The sequence below is a fragment of the Periophthalmus magnuspinnatus genome, chromosome 9, assembly GCF_009829125.3.
Source record: "Periophthalmus magnuspinnatus isolate fPerMag1 chromosome 9, fPerMag1.2.pri, whole genome shotgun sequence".
Classification (NCBI taxonomy): Eukaryota; Metazoa; Chordata; class Actinopteri; order Gobiiformes; family Gobiidae; genus Periophthalmus; species Periophthalmus magnuspinnatus.
Window position 1 is genome coordinate 30,306,830 of NC_047134.1, and position 24,920 is coordinate 30,331,749.

The window sequence follows — 24,920 nt, forward strand, 5'->3', positions numbered from 1 at the left end:
TAAAGCCTGCACTCTGTTTTTTAGCCTTGTACAAACTGCTTTGTGCTTTCTGTTTTCCATACCTGTTCAATATTATAAGTTAAATGTAAGATACTAAGGCAAAGGTATCCAAAGTAGTACTAACAGTAGTTATAAATATCATATAGTGCATTATAAAAGACCTTAGAGCTACCATTTGTATGATTATTTGATTTTTATACCAGTAGATGCATTTGTGAACCCTGTTACCCGCTCCCTTCACCTGGACATTGGCTCAACTGTGTTCTGAAAACTGAAACACTATCAGACAGACGTAACATAGACAGCATCTAGTGGTGAAGTGTGAGAATACAACGGGGGGCGGGTCAGTCGATCTAATTACAGATGGTAACTTTAACATTTCATGATATACATTTTGAACATAGAAACACAGTTCAGTCTAGATTTTGTTAACGCTCAGTATTTCATTATTATTTTGTATCAACCGAGCCATATTAAGGGACAATTTATAAAACAGGCTTTAGACAGTAAGTCAGCATGACCCAAAGCACGGACACAGCAATTGTGTGACAGCTCTCGGTCACCATGCCCCAATGAGTAAAAATACACATCAAACTGCAGTAGTATCATCAAGTACCAAGGCAAAATATAGACCGCCAAATTAGTGCTTCTCCTCCACGTAGACACTTATCCCTGGCCCTGTCTCACCTGTCCCCCAGTGTACAGGGGGTGGACAGTTCATCCCTAGCAGACCTAGCTCATCTGTCAACCCGCCTAATCACACGCCATAACCAGGAGAAGAGACAGCTAAGAGTGCCTAACCTATCACCCAGAGACTGTCCTCTGCCTACACGCATGGAAATAGGAGACACATGCATAGGTGTACCCAAAATGTGCAGATATGTGAAGTAATGTAAATATAGGTTAAAACAGTGATTTATTTTTCTTCTGGAGTGCATTATGTAAGTAGAAAACATATAAGTGAATGAGTAATGCGTTAATGGCAAAGATATTTCAATGTAGTACCGGTATATATTGTACCACTCCATAAACAAGACTTGATTTTTGGTAATGGTACTTGAAAAATACTTCCTGAATTAATCATTAAGTACCATCAAGTGACATTTTTTAATCATCTTAACACCTTGCATCCAAATTATTCACTGCGATGAGTGTGGTTTTGCCATTATGCAACCACTAACAACAACTAGCATGCTAACAGTGCGCTAGACTTACTTCATGGTTCACGGAGAATAAAAATGGTTTATAATAAGATACAGAAAGCACATATCTGTACTGGGGCAAAACTAATTTTACTTTATCAAATGAAAAAAAAATCAGGTTTCCTTATCTTTTTTTTTGGTACAGTACTGTGTATTCTGTCCTAGCAATAATTTTGTACCTTCGGTGGGATATAAACTGACTTATCTTGCACATTACTTGGGCAATATAAAAATATAAAAAGTAGCTTCCCAACAATGACATATCAAAGATTGTATTCCAAGATGACATTTAGACAGCATCCAAACACACAAAGAGCCAAACCACCCCCTATCACCTAGAGACCGTCCGCTTCCTACACATACCGAAACAAGAGATGCCTCCACTGTCCCGTTCCACATCACTGCTGCGACTAATTGAAGAAACAGAGAAGATAAAACCCACTAGCAGAATATATCTCCACCAATCCATAACTCGCAACTGCAATTTTTCTGTCTGCTTATGTAGACTATTTCAGTGGTGGGAATTAACCTTTAAAGCAAACCTTAGCCAAGACACTCCACTCTGGTTTTCATATTACAGGTGGGAAATGATTACCGTCAGCATCTTTGACAAGATGGGGTAAAAAGGCCAGTTATATAAGCCGCTGCCTCCGCCTCAGCCAGACATGCAGTTAAAATGGGTGCTCTGTAAGTGGGTGAGAGCTATATATAACGTAGTCTATGGTAAATTCACAAGCTTGACAGGCGCTGGCGCATACACAAGTGGAAAGAGGATAATTAGCAGCAAAGTGTTGGAGGAATTAGTCCAGCTACTGCTAACAGATGTACGGCTTGTGCAAAGAAAAGACAGCTTGGCAGAGGCTTGGTTTAAGGCATGATTTGGAAAACGTTTTGGAATAATATTCTGTCAATAAAAAATATAATAAAGTATTAGATTTATATTGCACTTTACACGTCTATGAAGGAGCTCTGCAGTAGCCTATTTTACATTCACTGACTGTGAGCCCTGACTGTTGGAAATCTGGCTACCTTCCTATACTAACTACAAATTACAGTAGGTCAGAGGCTATACAATTATGCAGTAATCCACGCGGTTCGTAGTTTGATTCCTTTAACTGGAGTAGCATACTATTGTTGAAAACGAGACCGTGTAATCCCTTATTCGTCTCGGAATGATTCGTTGTTGAGAAGGTTTCAACGATGACAACTGTTGAAAGAGTCGCTACGTTATACTATTGTTGTGTTTTTGTTAGTGTCTTGCCCAAGGACACAACAAAAGTCACAGGACACAAAAGTATTCTCTGTTATTAAAGTCATACCTTCGAGCTTGATTAATAATTGCAAAATCTGGTAAATTATTGTTCTGGTTATATTGTAATTGTATTGAAGTATAGTTTTCCATATGTAATAGCTAGTTATTATCCAGACGTTTATCATTGGCTTCAATACAGCTTCCAAATATTGATAACATCTATATATATCAGTATTATTAAAGAAACTAAAATGTTCTAAAAATAAAGCTTTCCAGGCTGGCAATGTGGTTAGCAGAGAAGTTAGCCCTAGACTGGACATATGCCAACAATGCATAATGACCTCAACTGCAATGAAAGCTTATGTAAAAAGCAGATAACCATAAAATGAATCAACGTTCTCACAAAACTCTATTTGATGAGCGGTATGATTGCCTGATTGCTGCACTGTCTTCGCTTAATATTCCTCTGAAGACGTCTAGACATTTATCCTCCACTGAACTGTCTCCCAAAATGGACTAGCACAGGCAATTCCGCCACTTTATAAGCTCCTCTCTGTCCCAGCCTTAAATTACAACCGCTGTTAGTGCCACAGTGTAACGCGATGCTACCATCAACGCACATTTTAAACAGTAATGTCTCAAGATTGTTGTCAATGCCACCAACTCAGCACATTTTGAACCCGAAGAACTTTTAGAAGAATCCGACAAGGCATCAGTGGAAGCAATAAGCCTCATGTTACTCAAGTTGTGAAGGTTGTTGGAAAAAAATAGAAGAAGAGGCAGGAATGCTGACGTGCAAGTTTACACGGAATTTTCTGCAAGCCTTGGAAGTTTACTGGAAGTCCGCAGATGGGCTAACCGTAGACCTATATTAATCCGTCATTGTGGTTTGTAATCCGAGCCATACAAAATAGAGGATGCCGTTTCCCAAGCAGGTGTTACTGGCTTTGCCTTTTTGTCACAACCTGCCTCAACCTTGTGCTCGGAAAATAATGCTTCCGGATCCCCAAGGTCACGCTTTTGGCCTGAGGTAATTGTGCCTGTCCACAACCTCGGAGGAATTGCCGAAAGAATCCCGCAATGTCGTCCGCTGTTAACCGTGCGTCTCTTCCCTCTGAGAGAGAGAGAAAAATGGGTCAGATGCATCAACTCTAGCAGAGGTTTGCTTTGTTCGGGGGCAACACAAGAAGGTTAATTGCTTTTATAGTGAGATGCTATTATATTTCACTGCAGTTGTGTTGGCGGCGTGTAGGGACCATCTTGCTGAATCAACCTGGAATGCAAGGGCAAAAAGATGGATGAATTGCTGTGTATGGGCATGTGTGGTTGTGAAGAGGAAAGAATATGGGGCAACTTTTTAAAGGTTTGTTGTGTCAAATATACAAAGTTGCAAAAATGCATTCATATGTTGGATACTCTATGTCAACGAGGAAGTCAGTAGATTAAAAAGTTAGTAAAGGTTCATGAAACATAGTCTAAGTTTGCTTCCAATCATCTTGATCAGTTGCCAATATTATAAAAGTATAAAATCAATAAAGTAGGCTACTGAATGTCCTTCCAGGGTGCTACAGATGTTTATTTATTCAGACTATTTTTAGTCGGGGCTTGCAGTCAATGAATAGTCCATGCACTTTCTAATATAATTTGGCCAGACGTGTTAACTTTTAGAGCCAAAAAATATATCTACAGTCATCTCGATTAGTCAGCGTAGATACATGGACGTATGATAAGACCTGGAAGATGAATCAAAGATGGTGGTTGCATTGATTGCTGTAGTGTGAGATGACTTTTAATCCAACTCTCACCAGGACAGAGAAAGATATGTACATTTTAATGAATATTTGGGTGTTTTTTATAACCTGAGTTTTTGAACTACTGGGCCTACTTGTATTTTACTTGCACAAAGACCACATAAATAATGAGACTAAACTGGGGCTAATTTGGAACTAATTCTGGACTAGACCACGACTAAACCACGACGAGAATATCACCAAACCGGGTCTACCATCTGGCTAAACTGTACTCAAACCAGGACCTAACAAGTGTGAACGCACCCTTCCTCACATTGTGGTCTGTAATCGGTGTTGAATATTATACCAAAACCTGTATTCTCTTTATTTTTGCAGGATTAAAGGCAAGAACTTCACATTTGGTCACAGTCTCCTATTTGTAATTCTGAAGAAAACCCAACCCAAGGGTGTCATCATGGGGGCAAAACTATTATTCCAAACCTGTCTGACCATGGCACTGCTGCTACAATTCTCCGATGCTGGCCTGGTCAAACAGGTCATCCGCCATCGCAGAGAAACTCTGATGCCCAAGAAAACTCAAGAAAACCTCACCTTACCTCACCCGGACCAGCCTGTAGTCTTCAACCACGTCTACAACATCAACGTCCCCTCTACCTCCCTCTGCTCCGTGGACTTGGACACTCCGGGCGGGACAGAGCCAAAGCACAAGAGCGGACCGATGGATATGCAAAACACAGAACACATGGAGCACACAATGGATGGGGAGAATCAGATCGTTTTCACCCATCGCATCAACATCCCCAAACAGGCGTGTGCGTGCGACAACCACCTGCCGGACCTGAAGGACATCCTGAACAGACTGGAGATGCTGGAGTCCGAGCTGTCCGCCCTGAGGGAGCAGTGTGGTAGTGGGTCTGGCTGTTGTGGAGCTCCGGTTACAGGTACTACTACTACTACTACTACTACTTTTAATATAGAATAAAATGGATATCCAAATACTAATTGGCATCCAAATTATTAAAATTAATTTCAGTTGATATTGGTATTATGATGAGTCTCAAACCTTTGATTAAATGATAAGGCTATTGATCTGAAAGTTACATGATCATTTATGCAATAATGATAAGAATATTAAGGTGATAAAGGAGCCCGAGTTCTCCGTAAATAACTTTTTTCATACTTTCCAAAATTTTATTTAATATTTATTTTATTTTAGTATTTATTTTAGACACTTTTAACACTAGTCCAGAAGTTATCAAGCTATTGGATTTGGAAATCTGGAGTAAAAAGCAAACACCCAAATTTAAGTGAAAAGTATTAGGCAGCATATTGTCATAACAATTAAAGTACAGTAGATCATTCTTTTCTTTATATGTCAATGCAACGTTTAACATGTTTGTCCAGAGTGGAGTGGACTACGGTAATCCACTCTACTCTGGACAAACATGTTAAACAGGGCCTCAAACCACAATCTGTCACAGGTTTCAAGTTTGCAATTTTATATCCAAGTCTGGGACAGAAAACAGGTGCGACAAAGGGTTATTTTACAAACTCTTATCCTTCTACAAAGATTTATTGTGGTGTATAAATCAGTAACATGATCTGGTCTTTTTGTGTCACTGTTTGAATGAAGTATTACAGACCAGGGATACTTTACTTTATCCTGGCAATTACAGTTTACAAAATGTCCAACACTATAATTTTGTGCCATTTGATCGCAGTGTACTCTACATTAATACCCTGATTGCCTTTTTAAACTTTTCTTGTTTTTGTGTAGGTGAAGTGTCCACAAAGCCCTACTGTAATGGCCGTGGGAACTGGAGCGCTGAAACCTGTAGCTGCATCTGCGAACCAGGCTGGAGAGGACCCAACTGCACCGAACCTGAATGTCCTAATGATTGCCAAGACCAGGGACGATGCGTGGACGGGAAATGCGAGTGTTTCGATGGATTCGGGGGAGATGACTGCAGTATCGAGCTTTGCCTCTTGGACTGCGGAGAGTACGGCCATTGCGTTGACGGCTCCTGTCTTTGCGAGGAAGGATTCATCGGTGAAGACTGCTCCCAAACAAACTGCCTCAATAACTGCTTGGGTCGTGGAAAATGTGTAGATGAAGAATGCGTATGTGATGAACCATGGACTGGATTTGATTGTTCCGAGCTTATTTGTCCAAACGATTGCTACGATAGGGGGCGCTGCGTTAACGGAACATGCTTTTGTGATGAGGGTTTTACCGGAGAAGATTGTGGTGAACTTACCTGTCCTGGAAATTGTAACAACCGCGGAATGTGCGTCAACGGTCAGTGTGTCTGCCAAACGGGATACACCGGTGAAGATTGCTCAAAGCTCACTTGCCCCAACAACTGCAAGGAAAGAGGTCATTGCTTCAACGGAAAATGCATTTGTGATCCCGGTTTTGAAGGCGCAGATTGTTCCATTTTATCCTGCCCCGATAATTGCAGCAACAGGGGTCAGTGCGTGAACGGAGAATGCGTGTGCGATTTCGGATTTGAAGGGGAAGACTGCAGCGAGATTTCCTGCCCCAACAATTGTCAAAACCGCGGACGCTGCGTTAACGGACAATGCGTATGCGATAAGGGCTACGCAGGGGAGGACTGCAGTGTCAAAACGTGTCCCAAAGATTGTCTTGGACGTGGGGATTGCGTCGACGGGAAGTGCATATGCTTCTTAGGGTTCACCGGTAAAGACTGTGGCGAGTTGACGTGCCCGAATGATTGCAATGATCGCGGGCGTTGCGTCAATGGACAATGCGTTTGCCATAAGGGCTTCAGTGGGGAGGACTGTAGTGAGAAGACCTGTCCCAATAATTGCCTGGACAGAGGGTACTGTGCGGATGGAAACTGCGTCTGTTTTGAAGGGTTCACAGGACATGACTGCTCAATACTTACCTGTCCGGGAGACTGCCAGAACCAGGGGCGCTGCGAGAATGGAGTGTGCGTCTGCGATGAGGGATTTATTGGAGAAGATTGCTCTGAAGGTAAAGGGAAAGGATGGATTTTTTTTTCCAATATCAATTAAGTTTCTGTAGTAGCTCCGTTTGCTGGGGGTTGAATAAACTATTCAGGTGTTTCACCTTTTACACATTCAAAAGAGGTATCTAGTTTTTAATCTGTTTATTGCCATGGCAGCAGTCCTCGGTTTCATAATTCTGAAACCCACAGATAGACAGATTGACTAACGTAGCAACAGTGTAAAATTTGCCAATCTCCACAATTATATTTACAAAATTCACTTGGAGTTTTAGAATTCATTTTTCTCTATTAAAAATGTATGGAGTAACACATTCTCCATGTAGCAGTTTCAAGTAATGCAACACTGTATGATTAGTAGGCTGCATTAGCTCCATGGCTAATTAGCTACAATGGCCTTATTAAAAATATATTCAGAATCAGAAAAAGTTTGAATGCCATTATCAATGAGAACAATTCACAAACTAACCATTGAAAATTCTGCTATTATAATTTAATATGTCTAATAAAATGTTAAACGACATTCAGTTGTTAAACATTGCATGCAAAGTTTTAGCAGTAGCTCTGGCTAACTAAATAGGAAATTGCTGCTCTACTGTGCCGTGGATTAGATTACTTTTTTTTTTGTTACCATCATTAAGCAGAAAAAAATGAAATTCTGTCAACTGGATTTTACCTGGACGATTGAGCGATTACACAGTTACCGTTATTAAATTTAAACTGAAAACACACGTGCAGCTAAAGGATACATGCAGGAGTATTATTAAAAACATTCAATTATGATGTAGTACTGTTTCTTTAGATTCTTGCATATATATGCCTTTGTCAGAAGACAAGAACAGCACTGTACAAGGCTTTGCTAGGTAAAGTGAATAGTAATGTTTTGTTTTTTGTTTTGTTTTTTTTACCAGAGTTACCAAATATATTGGCGTTTAATTTGGACAAAAATGCTATAATGTATTTGTAGTTTAGTCATGTAATTGTATAATCACCAAGTGCATTTTTTGGGCTAAAAGACCCAACTTAAAAAAGACAATGTGATGCAAGCACTTCCTACATAATAACCTTGATAAGACATATTTCATGTAACATAAAATGGACTTCAGTTTTAAGCCCCATGATTGGGCTCTGTGTTGGTCTGTGGCAAGAATGAGTAATATTGCTCATCATTTGTATGTGATAGTGACAGATGAGTATGTTATTTCCAATTACCACTGGCTTTAGGGAGGATTGATGAATAGGATTATATGGATATAGAGTTGGGCAATTTATGCAAAAAAAAAAAAAAAAAAATCTAATGGAAAAACAGTAATACAGTGGGTTTAAGCTTCTGTTGGGAAATGTCATGGATGAGAGACAGGAATGGACATTTGAACAGTGAATGCTGATCAACCAACCACACAGTAATGAAGTACCAGCAGTAAGTGTCCAAACTATGTGGCAACTGGTGAATTCAAGTGATTTTTAAAATAGAAAATATAGATAATAAATAATGTCGTGATCAAATTTTAATGCCATGTCTAGACTTCCAAGACATGCGATAGTACAGAATAATAATCATCAAAACATTAAAATTCCATCTAAATCCTTTGATTTATGTCAAAGTTGTCAATTTCTATTCATAAAGGATTTCAAATCAAATTCGAAAAGCATGTGAAGTTAAATATCCACTATTACTTTTCTGGTGGATGGTCCAACACACGAATTTCATTATTTTACTTGAAATCTTGTCCCTCCACAGTTTCTCCACCCAAGGACCTGACTACAACGGTGGTGAACCCAGAGACGGTGGACCTTTCCTGGGAGAATGAGATGCGCGTGATGGAGTACCTGATCACCTACGTCCCCACAGCTCTCGGAGGGCTAGAGATGGACATGAGGGTACCTGGAGACCAGAAGCAGGCTACGATCCGTGAACTTGAACCAGGAATAGAGTACCTGGTCAGTGTGTATGCCATCCTCAACAACAAGAAGAGTGTCCCTGTCAGCGCCCGGGTGGAGACATGTGAGTGCAAAGAATGAAACTGATGGTGAACTGTTACTTGTTTTGAGATAATTTTACACTTTTTATTTACCGTATTTTATGGACTATATATTGCATTTTTTGGGGAAATTTATTTTACAAAATCCAAGAACAACAACAGACATTTTATCTTTAAAGGCAAGTTATATTAATTACAATAAATTAGAGAACAACAGGCTGAATATCAGTACAGCACACTCAGGTAACACATTTATATTTATTCAGCTAAATGAAGCATAGACAACAAATTGAATACGAGTCTGGTATGTTAATGTAAGATATTAACAGTTAAACAGATAACTAAAGCATAAACAACAAGCTAACAAGTTTACTCTCAATCTTACTCCAAATCACTAAGTCCACTGAATTCTTCATCCTCGGTGTTGCTTCTGAACAACTCCGCCAACTCCAGAGGTAGATTCCACGTGGCTGTCATCAGACTCAGCAGAATACGATTTTCTTTTAAGAGGCAGGGCACGGTTGTCAGTGTGACAATAACGAAGTCAGTGTGACAATAACAAAGATATGAAATTATATATTTTAATGATTTCACATTAAGTTGCATCTGAGTATAAGTCGCACTCCGGCCAAACTATAAAAAAGTGCGATTTATAATCCAGAAAATACAGTAATTGGAGCACATGGTAGTAGAATAGTTAAAGGTCGTATATTATAGATGATTTAGGCCATGTTAGAATGCTGTTACCTCATCAAAAAGATACCTGGAGTTGTGTTTTGTTTCATTCACACATGTTTGAGTGACCCGGTAGTAAGTTATAGTAAGATGTGTGGACTTTAAAACACAGTGGAGCACTTCCTGTATTATGACAAGACATCACAAGGAGGAACAGAGTGTTTTCTGTTTGAGAGCGACTAAATATGCAGGATTTATGTGTTAAACATGTGTGAATGAAACAGAACATAGCTCCAGGTATGTTTTTGATGAGGAAACAACATGATAACACATATATAATGTTCAAAGCAAGGAGGAGTCTGCATATTTTTCCAATAATTATTTTGGGTCTCCATCTTTCTACCAGCTTCCAAAGACAATAACAGGTGTTTTATTGCAAAAAAATACATTGAAAAATACATATTCTTCTGATCTTTAACTTGGTCTTATGAAGTCACCTTCTTGTCTCCATGGAGATTTATCCATTTAATGTCAGACTGTGGAACATTTTAGGCATATCCATAGAGACAAACAGGTGGCATACTGTTACCTGAAAAGTTACATAGAGCACATTTGAACAATCTGTTGCAAAAAACACCCCCTGACCTGTCTTTAATTCATTAATAGGTTTAACTGGGTCTAAACATTGAAGAAAGAAAGTCACACAGTCATAATATTAGGATAAGTTCATTTTTGTATGTTCTTTAGAGTTGATTGTTTGGTCGTACTGTCAGTATAAACTTACACAGGTCCATCTGCCTCTTATAGACATTCAAAGCCAGTACTGGTATCGGTGCTCAATCATAGAGCAAAAGCTTATTAAGGTCAGAACATGTCATATCTGTGCTATAATAAGAACTTGCACAATTGTGTGGATATAGATGACACATTGTAAGGGTGATGGAGCCTATATAGAAAAACATGTACTTCATTCACTATATATATCTGAACTATATTTATGCAGACTTGCCTGAGCCTGAGGGGCTGAAGTTCAAGTCTGTGAGGGAGACGTCTGTGGAGGTGCAGTGGGACCCTCTCAACATCCCTTTCGACGGATGGAACCTTATCTTCAGAAATACTGTAAGTTCTGCTACTACAAAGTATGTTATAGTGAATCGTTTTAAGCAACTGGGAGACTGTGGGTTAGATTCATGGGTCTGTTATCAATACAATGCCTTATTTTTGCCTACTTCCAAGGTCCAAAGACATCCATGAGTTGGGAAAGTTGGTCATTATGAATAGAGGTGGGAGATACGATCAAAAACAGGTAGTACTGCAGTTACTATGTTAAAAAAAAAAAGCTAAATTATAATGTTGAGTATATCTCCTATAATAATAACAATACAATCCAAAAAAAGTGCAGATCAACAAAAAGAAAATACAACTTTGCGGTGTAATCTCTTGCACTTTTGTAGATAATTTTACAGACCATTCACTTTATGTGCAATATTTGAACCTCCACCAAGACAGATGGATTGGACTAGACGGATTGCCATGATGTTGTCATTGGGATAGTCAAAATGATAATTGAGAAATAAATTTTTGTCACTAACGCCCACCCTCACAATTGCACACAAACCACATCAAAGTTGGGACTAAACTATGCCAAAACCTGGATCTATTTGTGGACAAAACCAGGGCTTTAGAAGGACCAAAACATATCTACATCAAAAATAAACTGCACAAAATCACAATTCGAGTTGGTGCAATTGTCAAATCACAAAGGCAGAAAATATTTAGGTAGAAATAATAACAAAATGTCGTTATGGAGAGAAATCTTGTTGAACCGGTGGACCTCTAGAAACATTTTTTGAAAAGCATGGGATTCTTGCATTAGTTTATTCATTCATATTGGTTGGATCATTCCTATAAGTGAGACTAAGCACTTAAACTCCGCCCACAACCTGATTTTAAATAGAGCTGCTAAACCAGGCAGAACACTGGGGACTAAAGGAAAGTGTGAAGGGGGAGGAGGGGCAGGATTTGGACATATGAGGAACGGTGTGATTGGTCTAACATGTATCCACACGTAATCAGAAAAACCAGGCTCTATTCAGGGAAGTCTTCTGTGATGTCACCAACTACTTGAAATTGCAGTGGCTAGTGAAGGAAGCACACACTTTTTGACCAGAAAACTGCAAATTTACCTTTACCTACACCATATACAGTTTAGTAGCAAAAAAGTGCTCAAACGTTAATGCTCTTGAAATTATTTACAATGTGCACGGAGCGAACGCACTTGGATTTTTTTTCCAAAACCATGCAGTATTTCATTAAAAGGAGATCTCTGCTAACTACTGTAAATGAAAAGTGCCATCTAACAGACAGATTTTTAATATTCTAGCTCATATAAGAGGATGAATCTTCTTTAGACGTCCAACACCAACACAGCGATGCCAGTTGGGGTTGTAAAATCCTGCCAAAACTATATGTTGATGTATCATTGGTCCTGCTCGTAAATCCTTGGACTGATTGTTTTGCGCTGTCTGCCTCATTTAGACTGGGAACAAGCAGGCATAACCACAGACATGTACGTGATCTTTATTTGAAATTCCTTTCCCTCATCAAAACCAAACTCAATAGACAATTTCTCATTTATTTGGATATAGTGATTTCCCAATGTACCAACATGGGTTCTGGCACAGTGTCTAGTGGAAAATAGCCAATCTGAGGCAGAATTTGCAAACGCAGCAGTGAAGACGACGGTTAGCGAGTGGTGTTTTCATTTTGCTAACAGCGAGCACTTTTTTGTTTTTCTTTTAAAGTGCTTTCAGAACCATTTAAAACTGTGCTACCAAAGTTTATTCAACCTTAGTCCATTAACCCCCTATAGCTGAGTCGACATGCCATTATCATTTATTTGGTTGTTTCTTTTGCCCCTCACTCCACATGCAGCACAAGATGTGGTAAATCTACTCAGTTACATTCATTTGCGAACATGATCAAAAATAGAGTAAATCTAAAAGACATTTATTACATCTTGTTACAATACTTTTAGTTTATTAGTTTGTTATCAATGCAGTAATTGGCAAATCTACCAGTTTCATCAAATATATATCTTCATATTGATTTTAAAGGATTAATGTTTGGAGGGGAAAAAAAAAAGGTCCAGCTTTTCTTTTTTTTTTTTTTTTATGAAAAAAAGAAACAGTACAGTACTAAACATAACAGGTAGATAGAAACATGCACAGGAGACAAAGAAACATGATCCTCTTTTCCTTTCGCCCGCTTTTTTCCTCTCTTTCCTTCCCTTTCCTTCTTCTCTTCCTTCCCTTTTCTTCTTTAGCCCTTCTCTCTTTCTTTTCCCTTTTCTCTTTTCCACCCTTCCTTTTTCCTTTTTCTTTGACTGAATAATTGGATAACCTTCCCCACATCATTTGTTCAGCTTTTCTGCTCTTATTTGTACAATTTTTGCACTGACAAAAGGTGGAGGTTGACGTGAATACTAAAGCATACGTTTTTAAAATATCCAAATCCAACCTCGCCCATACGCACAAAAAACGAGTCAGCAACTCTCGTTCAAAAGACTGAAGTGAAATAATCCCTAACTAACTTATACTATTTATATCAACGGCTTTGCTTTTTCTTCATCCAGTTCATCCACCCACCTTTATCCGATGCCAGTAATAGTCTTTTGATTGGCCTTTCACTTTGCTTTGGCTATGTTTTTCCAGAAAGAGGAGGATGGAGAGATCACGAACTCTCTTGGCCGTCCGGAGACAACATTCGAACAGTCAGGCCTGGGCCCGGGACAGGAGTATGAGGTCAAGCTGGAGGTAGTGAAGAACAACAAGAGAGGACCACCCACCTCTAAGAACATCGTCACCAGTGAGTCTATGAGGCCAGAATGAGAGCTTTGGAGTAGAACTGTCAGTAATTTATCTGTCAGGTTGTGTGTATTCAAAGTAAAGACTGCAAAAAATAAAGGGTATGATGCCCATGTAGTTTGTAGTTACAGTAGAAAGTGCTTTGAATAAGGACGCATGGACAAAGGTTATGATGGAATCGTGGTGTATGCAGAAAAAACTAATGTATTTAAATAAAACTGTGACCAATTGGCATATTAGGCAGAATATAGTGACTTTTATTCCATGGTAAATCATAATAAGATGAAAATTATTCTTAATGCATTTTATTTTATGTCACACTGAATCATTTATGCACAAATCTCAAAATTGCAAAAAAAAAAAAACAAACAAACATGAAAACAAACAAAACATAAAACATCAAGGCAAGTAAATACCAAAACAATTATAAGAGAAGTTAATAATAGGAATTAATTTTAGGCTAGCTTGAATCTAAATATTTTAGGCTTTGTTTTATAGTCAGTTATACTTTTTAGCTCTCTTTCAAACTCTAAAGTAGGACATTTAAGATGGAATTGTTCTTGTCATTTGAACTCCAACCTATACGACAGTAACATGACAAATCCATTTTAAATATTTTATCTAAAACAAGGTGCCTATAATATTTTATTTTCCTACAAAACTGGTCATATTTTTCTGTTTTCTGTGCTTAGTCCAGTGAGGTTCATCTGGTCTTCTGTTAATTTATTTTTTACCTTTTTAGGGTTTTTAGGGTTTACTTTGTTTTTAAACCTGACCTTCTGAGGAAACTACCTGCTCTCTAATGGTCTTGCTCAGAATGGTCACATGATGTTGCTGTGATGTGCCCGGTCAGCTGATTTAAACAGGTTTTGGCGCTGTCTTTCTACCGGTATAGGCAGGACGACAGCGCCATCTGCGGTACGACTTCTTCAGGAGAGTATGTAGTGTGTGACAGTAAAAAGCCCCCTTCGTCCCGGTTTCAAGTCCTGCGGGCACGTTCCCGTATTTCAATTGCCCTCGTAATCCAGCGACGATGTTTATTGTCCTCTCTCCCAATGATGTTAGCTCCGTCTCAGTCCATAATGTCACTCTCTCTTTTTGGCTGTTGGATTACTTTTGTATATCTTAAAACAAAGATATATATTTTTTCAACTTTTCCCTGTCTTTGTTGCTTTTGCTTGTCATAAGAAACACAGATGTTCCGACCCCCTATGCAAAAAAGCCTCCATTACTACCACATTTACACATCTATACATTTCTCCGCCTCATAACTAGACATTAAATGGAAAATACACTGTGAGAGCCTTGTCAGACTTCATTTCTAATCCAAGTTGTCACCTTCACTGTTGTTACCGGATCATTGCTTTTCTTTTGCATCTGAGAAACCCACTGCAGACCCCTGGCCACGCGAGTATCCAGAACCCATCCCTCCACGCCACTGTTGACTGATTAGCTCATTATATTTCATTGCACTGTTGTGATTTAAAAGGCAGTAAATGCGATATGGATTCCCGGGCTTGTGCGGAGAGATGGGACCATAGTTCAACCTTCCAGCGGTGATAAAATCCAATGGTTTGTAAAACACGCAGGTGCCCTGGAAGCGAGTCAATATATACTTAGAAAATTTTCGAAGTGAGAGTTGAGCGGTGTGGCTGAAAACAAACTTCTAAATTTCCAAGTCTAGTGACCTTAGGGAATGCTCCTACTAGACCTCCCGCTGAAGTTGTTGAATGTATGTTTTAGTTAAGCGACGCAAGACTCAGAAATTGTAATTTAAATCCGGTCTCGAAGTGTGCAAGGGAACCACCTAAGGGAGAGTTTCCTTTCACCAAAGTAGGGTTAGTGTTTGTGCAGCAGCCAGCGTAATAATTGACCGGTCTATCCAGCGGTGGGTCAGATCTTAGGTGAGATTATTTATGGGCTCGAAACAGCAGGATATGGCCAGAATACACAGAGCTACGAGTGGAAATGCAATTTAAGACCAAACGGTTTCTTTTCTCTCACCTCCTCTGGCGTCTAACTCACAAACCAGATCTGCGTCAATAAAATGGGGTTGGTACAGGAGTGAAATGTCTACCATCCGCTGCAAAGATTAGCTGATAAGAACACCAGCAGTCAAAAGACATAAGAAAGACTCAAAAGATACTGAAGATAACTTTATAGAATGCACATATATTTTGGCTATTTTAGTGCAAAAGTTAATTCCTCCCCTTCCCAGTGACTCTCCCCTTTAGTCCTCTAGACCCCACCCCCCCATTCTCCCTTTTAATCCTCCAGACCCTGCCCATCTTTCCCCCTTCCTCTCGGCTTTAGTCCTCCCAATCCCGCCCATCCTCCTTCACCACATCTTTAGTCCTTCAGGAACAGCCCAGTTTTACCGACGTGACGTGTGTCGTGATGGGTTCCCTCTGGCTGCTCCAGTGCAACTTAAAAAACACGCACAATAAGATAATCCTCCAGCTTGGGACTCTTGACTCTTTCTGCAAGGACTGTCTGGAGGAAACTCACAGACAAAACTGCAGACTGGGTGTTGAACTCGTGACCTTTTGGCTACGAAGTATGAAAGCTAGCCACTCAGCCACCATGCTGTAAAATGACATTTTTTATAAATTACTTGGACCCTATGGCACTTGCCTCAGTCTCTTGTGGTGGCTCCTGTTACATTGGCTGCTGTGAATAGTACAGGATTGTATCTATGTGTATGCAGGTCTCTCGCTCTCTCTATCTATCTTTCCCTCTCTCTCTCTTACTCACCTCTCAATAAACCCCAGTGTGTAGTCCGGTCCCAGTGGAGGGGTCCAGTAACAGTCACAGGTCCACGCACACGGGGCCACTTCACACCTCTGAGCACCAGTCTATCAGCTCTTCCGCAGACTCTTTACGTTATCACGCTGCGACAGAGGCTGACACCGCTCAAGTCACTAACGTGTGACAAACCAATTTTTAGCGGTGTTAAAAGGGCGTCCTTCACGGCATGAGGAAGAGTAAATACTCAGAAAGGGCTTATGAATTTATGAGGGCTGTTGTGTACTTCAACACCTGCACATGGTAAACAAGCTCACTGAGGCAGACAGCTGTAATGATACTCTGCACTTATGGAGCAGGGCAGAGGAGGTCAGGTCTGTGGAACAAAATGTAATGTCATATCTTTAGGATCAAAGAAAAAACATGCTGAAAATGTAGGACAGAGCGATTTGGGAAAAATATCTACTTGAGATTTTTCTGCCAAGCTTGACAATTGTGGTTGGGTTTCTAATTTATGCTTTAATAATAAGATTTTGTTCAACATTCACATTATGAAGACAAAAAGACTGAATTCTGACCAAACAAATGAATACAAGAATCACATTTAAAAGCATGGTACAGGGTTAGCAGCAATTTTGATTTGTGATTTGATAATTGCATCCATGCTAATTGTAATTTAGATTCTATTTTGATTAATCTTGCATCTCTACTAAAATGTATTTGGTATTGAAAATTTATTTTTGAGTGACAGAATGATTGTTACTGCAATATTAAAATGCTAAAATATTTGTATTTGTTAAAATATAAAGTGTTGACATAATATTGTTTTTTTTTTTTTTGTTTTTTTTACACAGTTTGTAAAAAAAAAACGTTTGACTACTTTTAAAATGAAAGACGCTGTACCAGTTTTTTTGCCATCTTAAAAATATGTAAAACAAAACTAGTTCATTTTCAGTTCAAAGTTATTCCTCACTTAACATAACAAGGTAAGTTAACCATTAAGGTAACCAGAGCTGTGACAGTAAAGCTAACAATGAACAACTAACCATGCTAACATGCACTTCCTGATTATCGGACGAAAATAAAACACTTTCTAATTAGACCAAAACTGCATACAATGGACATTTTGACCTCAAAAGCTGCTTATACAATACATCTGCACTAGCTCAAAATGAAGTACAGGGCCTTTTCTCAAACTAATTGAAAATTGTAATATCATTATCAACATACTCCGTGTATATTGACATTGCTCCTCATTATTATGCCCTAATGATTACTCTTATAAAAAGTAAGTCTTCTTTGTTGAGGAAACTTTTAATGGCCTCAGTATGGGGTCAAACTGAACTATGCATTTATATAAGGGGTTCATGCTGCTTCCTTAACAACCATATACCACCTAATCAAACCATAGCTTATTATAAACTCCTGAGCCTATTATTATATACTTAATTATATAGATGTAAGGGTTATGTTAAAAGGGTTCTACCATGTTCCCTTGTTACATTGTACTTACTTCAAGAATATGATGCATTGTTTGTTGAAAATTACAATATTGTCTAAAAAAAAGAGCTTTTAAAATGATCACTTGGGTATCGAAATCAGTATTGAGTATCAAGTATTGAGTATGAAATTTTAGTATTGTGACAGCGCTACACGTTATTACAGGATGTTTTTCAAGTTGTTACACAGCATTATGATGTACTTTGTGAGGTAAGAACAGTGTATCAAGTGTACTGGAAAATGAAGTGCCAGCATGTTGCGAGATTACTCTATTCACAGTTATTGAAAATATTTCCTTTTAATACTTTTTTCCGTCAATACTAGCAGTTACAGTGTAGAGATGCATCCTATTTGGGCATGTATTTATCACAGTGTGAGGACTGAAGTCTGTACACAGATTCAATTAATGGGGATTTGGACAAAAATCAGGTCCCTGTGATATTATTTTTTTATTATTAGATTAACAACATTCAGATATGGGTTAAATTGGGTTTAGGCTGAAGTAGTAATTATGATTAATGCAAGGATCAGTATTTTCTTTTGGCTATGAATCTGATATGTATTTTTTGGAGCCAAACCGACAAACTGAAAACATCGAAAACATTGTATCAAATATTGAGATCGGCCAATACTGCTATTGAAAAAACTTACTTACCTACTTACATTATTTTACTTCACTTTGTCACTTCACCAAAACCAATCTCTCCCTTTGTCTTCCCTCAGAGATTGACGCTCCAACGCAGGTCGATGTCCGGGATGTAACCGACACCACGGCTCTGGTGACCTGGTTCCAGCCCGTGGCCTCCATAGAAGGGGTCACGATCACTTACGGGCCCAGCTCCGAGCCCTCGGACCGCAGCGTGATGGAGCTCCCCTCCACGGACACCCAGTACCACCTGGGAGGCCTGCTCCCCGACACTCACTATGAGGTGTCGCTGTTGGCCCGCAGAGGAGAGCACAGCAGCATCCCCGTCTACGAGTCCTTCCTCACAGGTAAACAATACATACGTTTTTTAAGTTTTTTTAAATGTTCCTTGGACCTTCTGCAATGGATTTTTATTCTGTACATTTCTAATTCTAGTTACTCCTAAATGTAAATAATTTTGGTGGTTTAGTTGTCTCTTATCCCACAGAGAAGCCTGGAATACTGTGACTCCCCTTATCAATCTCAAGAGCCCACCATGTTTCTCAATCATGAATAAAATATAACTAATATTGACTTTTGCTGATTTCAATCAGTAAGTTCAAACTAATTTCTAGTTAATTTGTTGTGTGTCCCTCTGGTGGCCCCACTGCAGCGCCTCAGAGGCCAGCCAGAAGGCCCCGAACTCCACTTTGACCGTTGCCATTGAGCAGACACAAATAGTGGTTAAAATCAATATTACGCATATTGCTTTACTCTCCTCTTCCAATGTGTTTCTAATAGAGACCATATATTACATAAATGCTCATGAAATGAACACGCCATATACATAAGAACTGGCTTCAACAGACATTACATATAATGGAGCCACTGGCATTAGTGCAGAGTAGAACGTGTTGAAATGGCAGGAGAGCTATTACCAACATGTGAGATAGACATATTGCAATTTCTATGTACCTGCCTAGTGTAAAGATTATGGGAGCTCCAGATACATGTTGTGTCTGGAAAGGTTGGCCTATTAGATGATATTAGTAACATTTAGCATAGCGTTAGCATAGTTAGAGGCTCTGTACTTAATTTTTACTGTCTTAAAAGCATGAAAAACAGAACTACCTTTATAAACCTTTTAACCTTTATAAACCTTAACTGTCCCACAATGGGAAAATTACTAGTTTAAATGGTTTGCAGTGATCCAAACTTATTTCTCACTTTCCTACTGCACTCCGAGCTGCCTGATTATTCACTCTGATTAGTTTATAAGTTATAAGTTTATAATTAGATGCGGATAGCACATAGAGGTCTCATTTTCACCCTAAAAGCTTCTTTTACAATATATGTGCACTGGGACAAGACAAAATCCAGTATGTCCCATTTAATAAAAGTACTTTTGTCTTTACTTTACCTATGTGGCCAATTTAAGAGGGGAAAGATGTCTTTAAAAGTCTTCGAGGAAGATCCCTTGACATTGTCTGGAAGTCGGAGGAAGTAGGATAACGTAATGATGTTTGTGTGTGTGGTGGAGAGCAGACCACACTGGCTGTTGTGAAGCACTTTTAATCAGAGCGTTTATGAGAGATGACCCCCACTGGGCACACACAAGCTTCAAAGTACAAGGTAATGGTTCAAATCCTGCTCAGCAAGGGCCCATAAGGCAGTCTAGTCTGCAGTCCACCTGGGGGGTAGTTTTATAAAGATGTTTCATTAATGGAAAAGTAATTGCTGCTTTCAACTATTTTCTGTGTATTAAACTGATGCATGTTTTCAACAGGAAGTGTGGTATTAGTTAATTTTAGCATCTTTCAAGCTTATTGTAAAGGGTGGTTAATCCAAAATGTTGATACCAATTAGTGTTGTCACAATACTAAAATTTCAAGCTCGATTTTGATACTAAGGAGTTTGACATTTTACTCGACACTCAATACAGATTCTGATACCACAATGATAATTACAAAAAAACACTTTATTCAGGCAGTAGAATGTCATTTTTGTAATTAAATACTTTCTTTTACATTCCCATGTGGCCTTATATCTGTGTAATCCCTCAGTCGTCATGGCAGGACGAGCATAGTGGTCCATGGGCGTATACTAGTCTATGTGGTCTTATACTTTTTCTTTTAATATTAATTGGTATCTGATTTTCTTTTGACAGCCTCAGTACCAATGTATGTTGGATATAGTGAAAAAGTTGAAAAGTGCTACAACATGATGCCTGGAATGTTCCACAGAATTGCATTATAGTTATCTACCTTGCACGTTATTGCTCAAAAACACCTTGAAAAACATGTATTCTTACTGTGAACAAGCTTGCATCTGCTCAGAGCTGACCTGTAACTTGGCATGGTGGTGTTACCTGCTTGTCTCCATGGAGATGAATACATTTTATTGCTTTGAAAAGTGCCACCCGTGACTCACAGCAGTAGCAGAAAAATATCTTTTCAATAAATTACTACAGTCTTCTTTCTTTCTGGTAGATTGTTCAGAATATTTTAGTTGAATTAATAGAAATATTCAGAGGTCTTTTTAACATGGTAACCAGAAAGCTAAAGTGGATAATTCTGTCTGTTTACTCAAATGTGTTCAGTATTTTTTTTTTATTATTATTATTATTTTTATGAAATTCCATTGTCCTCTTACAAATTCAAATGAAAGAAAATAACCTGATCTAATTTGTTTAAACAGGTGGTATTATGCATTATGTATTATGGAGCTTTCTACTATGTTTTAATGTTGTTCCCTCATCAAAAACATGCTTTAAGATGTTTTATATGTCATCCATGCATGTTTGAGAAATCTAGCGATCTACTGGGTGCATTGGAACCCTCCTCACAATTGGCCGTACGATTATGTCCAACGCTCCCCCATGCCCCCATAAATATACAAAAGCATGGTACAAAACAATACACTACGACTTCACAAACCTGATGCAATGTGTAGTAGTTTTATTAGCGAAATCCATGCCTATTGTGCACTCTGAAGGGGGAGTGACTTAGATCATAGAGAAAATGGACAGGAGACTCAAAAATGAAACTTATTAAACATGTCAATACGTTATTTTCAGTGAATACAGAAACTTAGGTAATGAAAAGTAACATGGTGATCTAAGTATCTAATGTGGTAGCAATCAATGCCCATAGAAGTGTAATACCCCCCCCCCTCTTTAATCTTCAGACCTGGACGCACCTAAGGAACTGCAAACGGTGGATGTGACTGACGAGAGCATCACCCTGGAGTGGAAGAACAGCCAGGCTCAGGTGGACAAATATCGCATCAAGTATGGCCCCCTGTCCGGAGGAGACCACGGGGAGCTGCTGTTCAACCCCGGGCCCAAGGACACTACACAGGCCAAGATCACCGGTAAGGACGCTTTCTCAGTCTGATAGTTACCCCTGTGGTGTCTTGGTTTTTAAACTGTGGGACATTTGAAGCTGTTGTGCTCTTTTTTTTCTCAGCCCACATTCACGAAATATCAGTTTTGTTAGGTTTGTACTAATTCATCATTCAAAATTTGGATGATACGTGTCGTCGTTGAGTTATATACGTATAATAATAGTAATAATCTTGGTCTTTATTACTGTCTGTTTCAAAATAATGTATTGAATTCACATAGCACCTTTCAAGACACCTAAAGCGTCTTACATTCTATTATTCATTCACCGATATGCGCCATCAGCCCCTCCAGCCACCACCAGTCACTCATATTCATACTGAGCAAGTTGGGTGAAGGGTGCCCCAGGACGCAACCGGAACTCAGCTGGTACAGCGTTTATCCACTGATCCGAAGATTGATGGTTCAAATCCCGCTCTTGGCAAAAACATCATCGGTTGAGCAGTCAGATCCACTCACCTTGGGCAAGACGCTTAACCCACCTTGCCCCTAGTCTCTGTGTACATCATACACTGCGACTGCGTGTATGAATGGGTGAGTGGTTCCTTGATGTAAAGCGCTTTGAGTGCCTTGAAGGTGGAAAAGCGCCATTTTCAACAGTACGCTTTAGATTAGAGCCACTGCTGCCCCCATTGTATTGGTATTCCCAACCAGAGGCCTTTTATCCAAGTACTAACTAGGCCCAATCCTACTTAGCTTCTGAGATCAGACGAGACTGGGCATTCTTAAGATGATAATGCCAGAAATGTATTAGAAATGTAGGTATGGTGCTGGTTTAATCCTGTATTCCCATTTGTAGATCAAAACTTAAGAATTTTTTACCTGGTCTATTCTGGTTTAGGTTGCACGTGCTGTGAAAAGTTTGCAAACTACCATACTATATATTACAGAATTTTCTCACCTTACCTTGAGCACTTTTTGCACTTTGCATGACTCCTCCTATAGCTGACCTACTTTCTTCCAAGACTTGTACATTTGCAGCTTTTCCACATCTTTGCCCGATCAATACTATTCAATAAGGAGCTGAGTGCTGAGGAAAATATAGAGCCCATAGCAATTTATTGAATTCTTACTCTACTTCAGTTTCAGTCCGAATGCTTGCAGGTAAAGTGGTTTATTGCTATTCAAATGGTTGTTCACAACATTTAAAAATTCACTTCATGATATCATTTTGAATTTTCCTTCAAATATCTATGTGAAAATACACCGCTCTCCAATCAAAGTCTACTACTGCAATGTACTATAACATATGATAAGAGCTGCCAAAGTCCAAACGCAAAATACATTATTATTATGACTTATTGACGTGATGCTAATGTTAAAGTCTAGCACTCTCAACACAGCAAGAAGGTTTTAAGTTCAAGTCTTGGGCCTTTCTGTGTGGAGTTTGCATGTTTCTGCTAATTGCTATGGACATTTGTCACATTTTGCCTGTAAACTTTGAGATAAACTTTGTGACGTTAAATCCCAAGCTCCATAGTATCATGTGGTCTTATGCTAGTTCTGATATCATTCTGGAGATCGTTTCAAAACAGGGAAGATCCAACTTTGTGCTATGTGTTTTGTAATATGTGTGACTTTTCCACTGTTGATACTTTCTCCAATGAGTATCTAGTTTTAATATTAATTTTAGTATTGATTTTTATGGGTATTGTTTCATTTGGCAACCCAAGTCACCTCATAAGACATCCCTCATTAAAATCTTACCTGATGAGGTTTTATATGTTTTTATGTTACACCCATGTTTGAGTAATCTTGCGATCTCTACCAGGCAGTACCCGAACCCACCTTAAAGTTACGCAGTACGAGTCTGTACAAGCTTACGTCGCCCACGCTCCCACACGTAAATATACAAAAGCATGATACAAAACTGTACACTACAACTTCACAAATCTGATGCGACGTGCAGTAGTTTCATTAGCAGATTTTACGCTGATTGTGTCGTGAAGGGGGAGCGAGGGAAGGGGAACTCAAAAACAAAACATATTAAACCATTTAATACATTGTTTGTGGCAATTATTCACATGATTTCCAGAGTTACACGGTGATCTAAATACGTTATGTGTTAGCAGTGAATACCCCACAGAAGTGTAATACCCTAGTCTTTGTCCTGCTGTGTTCATGAGTAGAGTTGATTAAGACCCACAGCCCACAGAGCATGTCGCACCAATTAGTCTCCAATCAATACTTTCTCCGGCTCTCTGTTGATCGATCGGTTAGGAAAATGTATGGCACTTTCGCAGTTAAATCATGCAGCTATCCCCCATCTAAAGCATATGGAAACCCTTTATTTCTCATTCTTTATGTCTAAGTGTTGGACCACCGTTACATAAAGATTCCTCTATCTGGAACAGGCTGTCATTGTTTGCACTTGGCACACAGCCCATTTTTAAACAATCTGCCGTACGAAGCCACACAGCAGGAGGTGGGCTATTCAAGCTTTAAATAAACGAAGGTACATGGAAATTCTGGGATGAAATTCAACTATTCTGCCAAGTAAGCAATGGTATGTTTAAACAGTCAGATGTTGGCAGTAAGATAGTAGATAAATGAGATGTGTGGGGGCGCAGATGTCAGATTAGAAGTAAGTGAGATGTTGATGGATGGGTTTGTTTGAGGACTTTGACAGGTGAGTTCTGAAATATATGTGGGTAGATTTAACCTGCTTCAGCCTGCAACTCAAAAACATATTAAAGTTTAGTTGTCCACCACATCAAAATCACCAAAATCCAGTTCAGATGCCGCAAAACTGGCCAAAGTCGTAGTTATGTAGGTGTTAATCTTCGTTGGTAGTTCAAATCCTGCTCTGATCAGTTCAAGACACTTTATCTACTGAGAGTTTGAATGTTGCATGAGAGTAAATGAATTGTGTTGGTTGGAGAGGCCAATAGCACAGATTTGCAGACTTGCTTCTTTCAGTCTACCCCAG

At 39.1% G+C, this 24,920-nt stretch overlaps 1 protein-coding gene across 3 annotated transcripts in view; it reads left to right on the forward strand.

Moving 5' to 3' along the window:
* tncb (tenascin Cb) overlaps positions 1-24,920 on the forward strand; it is an 81,548-nt gene that overhangs the window by 24,541 nt on the left and 32,087 nt on the right. For all 3 annotated transcript variants that reach the window (XM_055224167.1, XM_055224168.1, XM_055224166.1), the window contains exons 2-8: positions 4,581-5,146; positions 5,983-7,203; positions 8,937-9,200; positions 10,856-10,971; positions 13,566-13,719; positions 18,687-18,956; positions 21,775-21,960. In XM_055224167.1, coding sequence (XP_055080142.1) covers positions 4,660-5,146; positions 5,983-7,203; positions 8,937-9,200; positions 10,856-10,971; positions 13,566-13,719; positions 18,687-18,956; positions 21,775-21,960 — 2,698 coding nt within the window. In that variant the 5' untranslated portion in view covers positions 4,581-4,659. The remainder of the gene's footprint in view (positions 1-4,580; positions 5,147-5,982; positions 7,204-8,936; positions 9,201-10,855; positions 10,972-13,565; positions 13,720-18,686; positions 18,957-21,774; positions 21,961-24,920) is intronic.